The sequence below is a fragment of the Natrix helvetica genome (assembly GCF_964273705.1).
Source record: "Natrix helvetica genome assembly, chromosome: Z".
Taxonomy (NCBI): Eukaryota; Metazoa; Chordata; class Lepidosauria; order Squamata; family Natricidae; genus Natrix; species Natrix helvetica.
The window spans coordinates 79562087-79574720 of record NC_138554.1 but is presented as its reverse complement, the minus strand read 5'-3'; the positions used below and the strand labels follow the sequence as shown (position 1 = coordinate 79574720).

At 40.0% G+C, this 12634-nt stretch overlaps 1 protein-coding gene across 1 annotated transcript in view; it reads right to left on the bottom strand.

Moving 5' to 3' along the window:
• LRRFIP2 (LRR binding FLII interacting protein 2) overlaps positions 1 to 12634 on the bottom strand; it is a 196214-nt gene that overhangs the window by 65385 nt on the left and 118195 nt on the right. Inside the window, exon 15 of the mRNA XM_081932888.1 lies at positions 8285 to 8398. Within this exon, the coding sequence (XP_081789014.1) occupies positions 8285 to 8398 (114 nt within the window). The remainder of the gene's footprint in view (positions 1 to 8284; positions 8399 to 12634) is intronic.

The following is a 12634-nucleotide window of genomic DNA, read 5'->3' as shown; positions in this document are numbered from 1 at the left end:
AGCTGTTTATTATAAATAAGGGCTTAATTTTAAACAAAACTTTAGATGAAAATTTGAAAAGGAAGACCAAGAAGGGAACACAAAGCTAAAAGAACAAAATTATTTATACAGATACTCCCAAAATAATACATTATTCATTGTGTTCATTATGCATACACATATATCTATCATTCCAATCTCTTACTTGGTAAGCACTTTTATTTAATCATAGAAAAAAAGCACAGAATAAACGAAAAAAACTGAGGAATTAAAGGCATGAGGTAAAAAAAAAGGACATGCATTTAAAAAGGGACATAAAATAAAATAAATATTAGTCAAATCATCAAATTCCTCTCAATTCAAAGTCTTGCTAAGCACTACTGATGGGGCCAGGGTGAGTGGATGGGGGTTATGAAATCTGCTTCTCAATTTCTTAGAATAATTATTTGAAATTGAATTATCATACAACTTTGAAACTACCAAATTTGTCTGAAGTAGGAAATTTTCTGATCTACATTTCTTTCATGTTTTGTATCCTTCAAACGAACCTCACTCCAAACAGATCCATATATAATTTCTTGGTTTTTTTAAACTTCTCACCTCAACTGCATTTTTCTCTCCCCTTTTTTTCTGTTTATTTGTTTCTCTTGACATAATCAATTCTCACTTTTATATAGCCAAATGGCCTGAAGTACCTATCTCTACACAATCATTTTTGTTTCTTTTCAGAGCATAATGTGATAGATCAGGGTTGTCAAACTCGCAGCCTGTAGGTCACATGCATCATGCTCTGGTCATGCCATGCCCAGTTTAGTGAAGGGGAAAAAGTCATGATACATCCATCATGTGACAATGCCTTGACAATGTAAGTTTTGACACCCCTGTGATAGACAGTTCTAAGAAAATGACAGGAGGGTAAATAATAAAAATATAGCATTCAATTACATATAGAACATGCTACTACCCTTCTATCATCATTTGTATATTTTAAATCTTATCTAGCAGTTTCCCTATCTTTTAATATATATACCAAATTATACAATTTAATATTGTATATAAATTGTATTTGATTAAATTAGTTTTTGACATTTATATATAAGTTACAAACATTCACTCTATTTTTTTATGTCAACAACATCTATTTTAGTTGTTGATACATTAATTTTCAGCTTCATACTTCATCACAGAATCTAATATTTGCTGCAAATCCTATGAGTCCTCAGTTATCATCCCAATAGTAATCTACATACAGAAGTACCCTTAACTAGCACACTCAGATAAAAGTTAATGCAGATTCTAGCTAAATCAATTATTTATTTCTTAATAACTCAAATTTCAAAACAAAGTTCTTTTTAGAATGAAGTCAAATATACATGTCCCATGGTAATGTTGCAGGATGCAATTTGAGTCGTCCACTGAGTTGGCCAACAATCTTAGTGCCTACAAAATTGAATGTATGTCCTTGTTCATTATAATGTGAAGTTAATGATTTCGGGCCTTCTTGTAAAACTGCTTGTGTTCTTGCAATCTGCTGATTAGCTTCTTCCCTATCTGTTCTATATAGTCATGGGCAAGCCATGTAGGGGATTCTGTAGATTACTTTAGAAGTACGTCCCACCTCCAAGCAATATTTGCAATGCATGATTTATCCTCATATGGTGGTCTCTAGGCAGTGAATGATGCTGTCAGATCCCTAAAAGTGATACTGCCATTCACTTGGGAGGAGGAGGGGGCTTGGAGTCGATTTCTTAGCAGTGCCTGTGACAACTGATATTTTATAACTGGTGTCCTGGCGCCAAAGCACTTTGAGATCCCCTCACCTTTTCGGGGAATGTTTATGATGGCCATATGGGACAGTTCACTTTAATGTCTAGTGGAAGATAGTCATGGGAATGTATGTTGGTTTGATTCTCAGGGCAGTTGGTAAAGGAAAAATCTTCACACTTGTGTATTGGCTAAAATCTGCATTCTAACTAATGGGAGAGGTCCTTACTGTTTTAATTCTACTCGCATTGCCTAAGGGGATTCAGACGTTGCTTTGAACTTAACGGGTTCACTTCTACTTAATAAAAGGTTCCTTTTGAAATACTCCGTTTCAAGAGTCTTTACTTTCTTAAGCTAGGAGAGGCAATCCTTACATAAAACAACGTCTGTACAAAATGGTCACCCTGGAGAAGCAATTTCACTCTACCGAGGGGACACCACAAACCATCTCCAAGCAAAACAGTGAGCAGAGGGAAGCTGAAAGCTGGAGGAAGATGTCAAACCACCACCATCCCAACCAGAGGTCTGCTCCCTGTACCCTGTCAGAGAAGATGAGGTGACCCTGAGGACCCCAAAAAGTCCCGCTAGTCGATCAGCATCACGATGAAAGACAGCTGGGATGGGAGGACCAAAGGAGTCACCCTCACCCATTGTAACCAAAATTGGAGCTAGAAGCCCCCTCTAACCAGGAGGATCTGAACGAAGCCTCACTGAGAGAGGATTGTCTGAAGGGACATGTAACCCAGTTGGTGATGGAGATTTTGGAAAATCTCAAAATCCGGGGGGGAACTAGAACGGCAGCAAAGAAGCACTGGAAGGGCAGCAGCTGCAGCTGATGTCAGGGGGGCTATCCCCTCTGGGCCCTGCTGATCAAGCAGATGGCACAGCAGCAGCAGCAGAGGACCCAACATATCCTCCCCACCAGTTGGCCTGTGGATTGGGACCCATTCCCAACCAACCCCGAATCCCGCAACTGGAAAGAAAGACTTCTTCCTTTGGGGTGAAGTTTGATGGGAACTCGCAAAATTGGGATTCTTTGTGACACACGTGCTCATCTACATGCAAGAGTACGGGCCTGATTTTCAAAATCAAGGATCCCGAGTGCGAGTTGTTACCCTAACCCTGGAAGGAGTCACTGCCAGATGGATAGTGACCCAGATGGATAGTAATGCTGATGCGCTAGAACTGTGGAAATTCAACCATTTCATGATGGCCCTGCGACGACATTTCAAGGACCCCCTCACAGACTGCAAAGCACATGACTGCATTAAAGTTGTGAAGCAGGGACATAGGCCCATGGCAGAGTTGTGAAGCAGGGACATAGGCACGTGGCACAGTATATCAAAGAATTCCGAGACCTGGATGTCATGTGAACTGGCCAGAGGATAAGCTGGTAAGCTGTTTCAAGAATGGGTTGAGTGATGACCTATATAATGCCTGGGGGTGGGCTGAGATGCACCGAACCACCTACATGAGTGGGATCTCACCGCCGAAGAGGCTGAGATTGACATGGCCAAGAATGAGTACTGAGCTGGGCAAGTGTGGAAGAAATGCCCACCCCAATGTAAGCAAGAAACCTTCAATCAGCAAACGGCACCTTCTCTAAAACTCTCAGCCTGTTTCAAGTGTGGAAAGGAGGGGCACCAAGCTGCAGAATGCCATCCTGAAACCCCTGCTAGGAAACCAGAGCGGCCATTGGGGTTGAAATCTACGAAACCTGGCCAGCATGGGAAGGAGATAGCCCTGAGGAGAAGGGAGATTGCAGAATCTCCACCCCGTCCCCTCTTTGAGGAGGAAACCTTGGCTTCTCAGCAGGAGGAACCATACTCATTTGGAAGCTATCCAGAGGATGAACCACTGGTAAGCAAACCAATTAAACAACTTAGCCTCCTCCTAAGACTGTTTGTCCCCAACTGGGAGAGGGGGATAAAAATATCTTCTTTAGTGGACTCAGGGTGCACCTGCTGTTTGATCAGCCAAACTCTGGTAAGCTGAGGATTAATGTAAGGAACCTGAAAAGTCCCATAGCTTTTTGCCAACTAGATAGCCGGGGGGGGGGGGGAGCCAGCTTCTTTTGCCACTGAACCTTTACAGATAGGCATTGGGAGCAATGAAGAAATACTTACATTTATAGTGGCATCTGGCATGGAATGGCCGCTAGTCTTGGGCCTTACATGGCTGAAAAAATGGAACCCCAAAATTAATTGGAAACAAGGCACCATAAAAGTTCAGATGCACGTGACTTTTGTTGAGAATCCACACAAAGAAACCAAGGGGGCAGAACACCAAGAAACATCAATGCCTGCTTACACTGCCATCCAGGGCATATCCAAAGAATACAAAGATTTGGCTGAGATTTTTAGCGAAAAAGCCTCTGACGAGCTCCCCTCCCCCCTCCAACCGCTCCACTGACTGTGTGAGAGAAATCCTATCCAGTGCCAAACTCCCTAAATCCAAGATGTATAGCATGTCCCCAAGGGAGCTGGAAAAACTGAGGGAATTCATTGAGAAAAACCTAGCAAGGGAGTTCATTGACCCAACCCGACCAAAAATTGCAGCCCCAGTGTTATTTAGACAGCGAAAAGATGGCTCAAAACATCTCTGTGTGGATTTTTAATACAATCGGTGTAGAGAACAGTTACCCTCCCACCCCCACGGTAGCACATCTCGCTAAAGGAAAAGAAAATTTCAAAGCTGGATTTAAGAGAGGCTTATTACCGCATCAGAATTAAAGCGTGGGATGAATGGAAAATGGCATTTAACACGCCTCTTTGATGCTACCAATTCAAAGTGCTCCCATTTGGGCTACAAGGGGCCCCTGCAGTGTTTATGCAATTAATTAATGAAGTGCTACATGAGCATTTGTATAAGGGGGGTCTTGGAGAATTTAGATGACATTTTGTTATATACTGAGACCAAAGCAGAACATGTAAAACTAGTCCAGGCTATTCTAAACAAACTCCGCTCTGCTAAACTCTCTAAATGTGAATTCCACCAAGAAAAAAATGATTATTTAGGGTACTGCATTTCACACCAGGGCATAGAAATGGACCCTTTAAAAGTGCAGTTGGTAGTTGATTGGGAACCACCCCACATACGTAAACAGTTACAAAGCTTCCTGTGATTCATCAACTTTTACCACCAGTTTATTTCCACTTTTGGCCAGATTGCTCCCAAACACCAAGCTTTTAAAAATGAAGGGGGTGGGTGTGTGGTAACCAGAAACCGAAGCAGCCTTTGAACTGGACAATGGAATGCCAAGCTGCATTTGAAAGATTTAAGCTGCTGTTTTCAGCAGAGCCAATTCTAAAACACCCGGATACAGAGAAACCATTCATCAGCGATGTGGCAATAGGAACGGTCCTGCTTCAGAAAAATTAGCAAGACCAATTACAACCATGCACTTACACATCCCAAAAATTGAATAAAACTGAACAAAGATGGGCCATCTGGGAGAAAGATGATTGGTGGGCGCTTTTAACCTGAAGGAATTTTCTAGAGGGGAGTAAGTTTCCTTTTGAAGTCTGGACGGATCACAAAAATTTAGAAGCCTTAAAGACCCCAAGGAAACTTTCCCCAAAACAAATACAATGGGCTCAGTACTTTAAATGGTTAAAATTTACACTCAAATATCTCCCGGGAGGAGGGGGATTTTCTGGCAGATGCTATCCAGAAAACCGCAATACAATAGTACGAAGCCAGAACTAATCAAACCTAATCAAACATGGTGCAAAATAATCAAATAGCTGCTAAAGTAATCACCAGATCCCAGGCAAAACAAGAAACATTGATGGACAATGACACCACCTAAACTTTTAAACAAGCTTTGGCCACTGATTAATGGTTTTTGAGCCACAAATCCAGCTGTCTGATGAAAGATAACTTAGCTTGAGTGGGAGGGAAGTTGTATGTTCCAGCTAGCCAAAGACTGCACTTAATGGCAAGGTCCCACCACTCCAAATTAGCTGGACACTTTGGTTTTGTGAAAACTTTACACTTAATTAAAAGGCAATTTTGGTGGCAATCACTAAAAAAGGACATAGAGAACTATGTAGTTAGCTGCCCTATTTGTGCGGCAGCTAAAAAACCTCAAGGGAAAATCCCAGGACCCTTACAGAAGGTAGCTGAACCTTCAGCACCCTGGAGAGAGATTGCGATGGACTTTATTGTAGAACTGCCACAAAGTGTGAATAATACTGTCATTTGAGTCTTAACAGCCCTGTTTTCAAAATAGGCACATTTTATACCAGCGATGGCGAACCTTTTTTGGCTCGCATGCCACAAGTGGGGGGAGCATGGGGGGGTCGTGTGCGGGCATGCCACACCCATAATGCAATGCACCCCCCCGTGCGCATGCGTGCACAACACGCCCCCCCCATTTTTACATGCTTTTTTCACCCTCCCCAGGTTCCAGAGGCTTTATAGGAGCCTGGGGAGGGCGAAAAGAGCTTCCCCCGCCCCCCCGGACGCCTTCCGGAGGCTTCAGGGACCGTCCAGAGGCTTCCCTGAACCTTCGGAACACTTAAAACCACCCTCCGAGCAAACCGGAAGTCACTTCCGGTTTGCTGGGAGGGTGGTTTTAAGCGCTCCAAAGGCGTCAGGGAAGCCTCCGGATGGTCCCTGAACAGGAACGAGATATGCTTCTCCATCGCCCGGGCCCGGATCGCCTCCGCCGTGCGGTACCTCGGGCCCAGCATCCTTGCGCCACTCCGCCCAGCCTCGGCACGCTCGCCAGGGCCCGGCCTTCACATCGCCGCCACCGCCGCCACCAGGACGGGCTTGGCCGAAGGGAAGTCCGTCGGGCCTCGGTCAGGCCACCCTCGCCGCCGCCTCCTCCTCCTCCTCTAGCCGCGCCGCGCCACGCCAGGCAGGCCGCGCAGCCGCCTCGATCCCGACCTCGGGCGGCCCTGCGCCGCATCGTGCTCAGCCCCGCGGGCGGCTCTGTCCTCGGAGCTCGGCTGCCTGCCGCCTTTCCCCTCCTTTGTCTCCCAGCCGTGGCGGCCCGCCGCCGAGTTGCGACTATTGTCGCCGCTGCTGCTGCTGCCGTTCATGGGACCCGCCTTTCGCCCTCTTCCTCCGGTCGGCAGGTTCCAACTCGTTCGCTGCCTGCCGGGCCCCGGCGCTGCGTTCGAGCCAGAGGGGGAAAGGAGGAGAAGGAGAAGGAGGAGGCGGCTGGGCTGGGCTTAGTTGGTCTGCGCCACCCCCCCCCTCCGCACCGCCTGCGCAATGGTACGATCCGGAACACTCCAAGCCGTCGCCTTGACAACAGAGCCCCCTTCACTTTCCCCCTTCCCCTTCCCCTCCCTTTCGACTTAACCCTTGCGACGCCCGCACAAAGCCCCGAGGGAACAGATTCCTGTGTGGGACGCATGGAAGGAAGGCTATAGAGTCCCCCCTCCCTCCGCCGTCCGGACGGTCCCTGAAACCTTCGGAACGCTTAAAACGACCCTCCGAGCAACCCGGAAGTCACTTTGAGCTACAAATATTCCATTGATATTATTTTAATTTTTTCATCAAAATTGTTGCATTTCTATTCTCATCCTCTCATTTTCATTACATTCCTTACAACTCTCTTTTTATCTATACACCCATAATGCCAAATCTTTCTACAATCTATTTATCATCTATAATTGCGGTCATTCCTTATGCATATTTTTAATTATTATCACTTTGGAATATGAAGATATATAAACAGACCTTTTCATACTTCACATTAATATAACTTCACATACTTCTGTGCATGATGTTTTTACTCTTCCACTGCATCCTCTTTTTATTCATTAGATTGGAAGAGTAATCTAATTTATGGTATTTTTTCATGCAAGTCTCATACTTTCTATTCCTGCATTGATTCTACATTCACTTTCATTTCATTTCTTTCCATATCCATTTTTCTCAAGATCCACTTTTATTCAAAGTTTATTGTAATATAATTTAACCTCACTCTCTACAGCACTTCCTTCAGAAAATAGTCTGTGTCATCAATATAATAATGTTTGCCAAGTAGAAATTCAAGTTTGCAGACATCGGATTAACAAGTTAATTACTTTTAGTTCTCTGAATTTTTTTTTTTAAATTATAAGGTATGGTATATGTTGGTAAGGGGAATGAAAAACATTTTATTTCATTCATTCATTTCATCCAACTATGAATACAGCAGATAATAAATATCACAAAACTTTCTAAGAACCATCAATGGCAGAATATGAAAACAAATTTAGCTTTTAATTTTTGAAAAGCTAAAAAACTTCATCTAATGTAAAAATATTTACTGAGATGTAATCAAATGTATTAAAATTAATGTAAATGTCAGAGAGCCACATGCATATTTTTCTCAATTACAAATAAGTATTATGATGAGACCACATATGCTTTGCCTAATTCCCAAATATCCCCTAATCCCCTAATCATAGTAGTGAATTTAAACATATAAAAGTGTATGCAACATAATAAAGTAAAATTACCATTATTAAAACTAATAAACAATAAAAGATATTAACACATTTACCAAGAAAAATTTTCAGCAATGGCATTAACTCACATTGTTCATGTCTGGAATGCTGATATCATCCAAGTCAGAAACAATGCTTCCCCTACGATTAGTGCGGCTAAAATAATCAGCTGCAGTTTCCCCATGATGATGAAAATCACTTGACTTCCAGTAACGAAAACAAATGACAAAAAACAAAACAGATGGCAAGAAAATGATAGGAAAAAAATTCAGAAACAAAAAAATAATAATCTGTTCATGTGATTCTTATCTCTTGATCAAAACCATTTTGAGATTTTCCTATGAATAATTAAGTCTCTCTTAATTTTGATTTGAAAACATTAAAGCTACTAATAACATTTTCACAACAAATCTCTGGGTTTTCAAATAAGTCTAGCAAAAATTGCAGAATCTGGTAGTGCTTTGGGAATCAATCAGATTTACATAGTTTTAATACATAAAGTAATAATGATTTTATATATTTCTAAATTGAATTTATTTTTAAAAAGTGGTTAAAACATCCAAAACATCAATATTCCTAAATATTAGTTGATTTTATCATTCCTTTATCATCCAATCTCTAAACATGCTCCTGTGTATACCCTAACTGTCCTATTATATAATTTTTTCTCACATATTTTCTTAGTATAGGGCCAGTATATGGATTACCCTCTTCTCTATTGATTTTTAAAATACTTCCCTCGCTGTGGAAATAACTCAAAATTCAGATCTATTTTTAAAATTAAAGCTTAACAACATATCCATTTGTTGTTATTAAGGCAAGGCAAGGCTAATTAAACTGAAATAAATTAAGATCGTCTCCATAAACATAAATGGATTAAATTCTCCAGAACTCAAATATTCACAAAAGTACAAAGATTGGATATGGACATTACATGCTTGCAGGAGTTACACATGAAAAAACAACATAGCAAATTATTAGAAAACCGAAAGTTGGGGAAGATATATGTATCATTAACGCAAGAGAAAAAAAGAGGCATTGTAAGATTAAGGAAAGACTTGAATCGAAATACCGTATTTTTCGGAGTATAAGACGCACCTTTTTCCCTCAAAAAAGAGGCTGAAAATCTGGGTGTGTCTTGCACACTGAATACAGCATTTTTTGCCTCCAGAAATCCCGCCCCTTTTACTAAAATGTTCGTGCATGGCTTTAGGAGCCTTGCAGAGTGCTCCTGGGGGCTGGGAAGGGCAGAAATGAGTGAAAAACAGGCCAGTTTTTTGCTCAGTTTTGCGCCCCCAGCACCTAGGAGCACTCTATAAGCCTCCTAAAGACTATACATGCCCTTTTTTTGAAAAATATGGGCCGTTTTGGGGAGGTCTGCAGAGTGCAAAAGCTTTTTTTTTTAATTTGCCTCTTCAAAACCTTGGTGTGTCTTATACTCTGGTACATCTTATCCTCTGAAAAATACTGCAATCTATACAGACGATGAGAGAAGAATTTTAATGATCAAGATTAAAACAGAGGAAAAACAAATACTCCTTACTATAATCTATGCATCAAATAACAACCAAACCGAATTTTACAGAAAATTACATAACAAAATAACTAAATTAGATTACAAAAACGTATGTTTAATTGGAGATTTCAATGCAATGGTGGACATCAAAAAGATTATAAAAGTAACAAGAAGAATAAGATAAGGAAGAGAACACTGCCAGACTCTTTCTTCGAAATGACACAAGAACTGAGCCTACGAGATGCGTGGGAAGAAATAAATAGGAGACAGAACCAATATACATTCTTTTCCAATCCACATAAATTGTGGTCTAGGATCGATATGGCACGGATGACCTCAGGGCTGATTAAAGAGATTGAAGAGATAGAAATAATAGCTAACAACTAGGCAGACCACAACCTCCATAAAATAATATGGAAAGGACAAAAGAAAGAGTGGAGGTGGATGATGAACAAGGAAATATTGAAAGAAAAAGAATATACACAGATGATTGAAAAAGAGATGACAGCATTTTTCAAAATAAACAAAAAGGAAGACACATCGCTACAAAACTTGTGGGATACCACCAAAGCATATATACAAGGACTTACTCTAGCATACACAGCAAGAAGAAACAAGAAAAGGAAACAAAAACAAGAAGGGTTGCAGGAAGAAACTGAAAGTTTAGAAAGATTTACAGTCCATGTCACAAAACAACAAGATAAAAGGAAAAACAGACCTAAAAAGACATAAACTGAACCTGATTACATAAGATGAAATGGCCCAGAAAGTTAGAATGGCAAAGCAAAACTTTCTGAGCATGCAAATAAGCCAGGGTGTTGGCTGGCATACAGATTAAGGAAAGAAAAGGAGAAAAGAATAATAGCCTATTTACAATATGAGGAGGGAGTGACACACCACAGAAGAGAGAGAAAAAAGAATATAACACAACACATTTTTCAAAGCTTGTATTGGCAGGAGCATGTATCGGAGGATAATATCAAACAATATCTGGATAAGATGAACTTGACCAAAATTACAGAGGTAAGAAGAGAGAGAGATTAAACAAACCAATAACTATGATGGAATTAGTGCAGGCAAGGAAGAAACAAAAGAATAATAAAACACCATGCCCAGATGAATTACCTGTGGAGCTATACAAGACGGTACAGGAACCATTAGATATGTTAATGATAGAAGTATTTAACGAGTTCCTTGTAGAAGCAAAAATATCAAATTCATGGATAGAAGCACTTATAACACTCATTCCAAAAGAAGATAGAGACCCAAATCAGATTAAAAACTACAGACCTATTTCACTGTTAAACGCAGACTATAAAATATTGGCATCCATAATGGCAGAAAGAGTTAGAAAGGTTCCTCCAGACCAAAACAGATTTTTACCAAAAAGACAAATAAGAAACAACATGTGAACCATTATAAACACACTAGAATATTATGAAGAACATCCAGGAAAGCAAGCTGCCTTAATATTTTTGGATGCCCAAAAAGCCTTTGATAATTTAAATTGGAGATTTATTATTTTATAATTGGAGACTATGAACTTTGGGGAGAAATTTGTAAAGATGGTGGAAAAAATATATACAATCCAAACAGCCAAAGTAATAATATATGGTGATATTACCGAAAAATGAATTATTGGGAAGGGCGTAAGACAAGAATGCCTGTTTTCACTTTTATCATTCATATTAACCTTGGAGGTATTGCTAATAAAAATCAGAAAGAATCAGGAACTAAAGGGTTTGAAAATAAGGAAAAGAAGAATACAAAGTCCAAGCATTTGTGGATGACTTAGTATTTATACACTAAGTATTTATATTGGAACAACTGCTAGAGACAGGACCCGAACTGGTGCAACACATAGAAGAATACGGTAGAGTAGCAGGACTCAAAATTAACAAAAAGAAAACAAAGGCAATAAAAAAAATCTTACTAAAAACAGGAAAGTGAATTGGAAGAAAGAATGGGCATACAAGTCACCAAAAGAGTAAAATATCTGGCAATTTGGCTATCAACCAGATGTTCTTCAATCAAAAAAGATAACTACACTAAATTAGTTCAACAGATTAAAAAAGATTTGGAAATATGGAAAAAAAAACTACCACTGTCCCCTATAGGAAGGACAGCTGCCATCAAAATGAACATTTAGCAAAAATACTGTTCCTCTTTCAAGTAGCACCAATAAAATTAGGCAAAAGCTTTTTTAAAGAGTTAAATAAGCTAACTATGAAATACATTTGGCTGGGGGGGGGGGGGAAGCATGAATTAAAATAAAACTATTGTGGGATACTAGAGAAAGAGAAGGATCCAGGCTCCCAGATTGGGAGACTTACTATCTGGCAGCAGCACTTATGTGGATCAAAGATTGAATTGAGTTAAAAATTAAAAGAAAGCTGATTTTAGAAGGCTATGACTTACAGTTAGGATGGCACATGTTTTAATGGGACGGCAAAAATAAAACCCATAGTTATTTTCAGAAACATTTAATTAGGGATGCTTTGCTACAAGTATGGCAAACAACTAAAAAAAACCACTATATTAAAATTCCAAATTGGCTATCAACGATGGAAGCATTAATCTACCCAAATGCATTAGATAAAATAAAAATATATAAAGATATTACTAAACGATCAAGGGGAATTAAAAACAAGATTAAAACTAAAAGAAGAGGGCATAGACATTGATAGGTGGCCATACATGCAGATACAGGCTAGATATAAGAAGGATAAAGAACAGTACAGATTCCAAACAGAACCGCAAGATCTAAATAAAATTTTACAAGGTACAGAGGATAAATTGATCAAGAAATTATGCTACTTATTGAACTACAGAATGGAGAAGGAGGTAGTTAAAGAAACTATGATAACTTGGGCCAAAAATTTTGGCTACAGTACTGATTTGGAGAAATATGTATAAAATATTC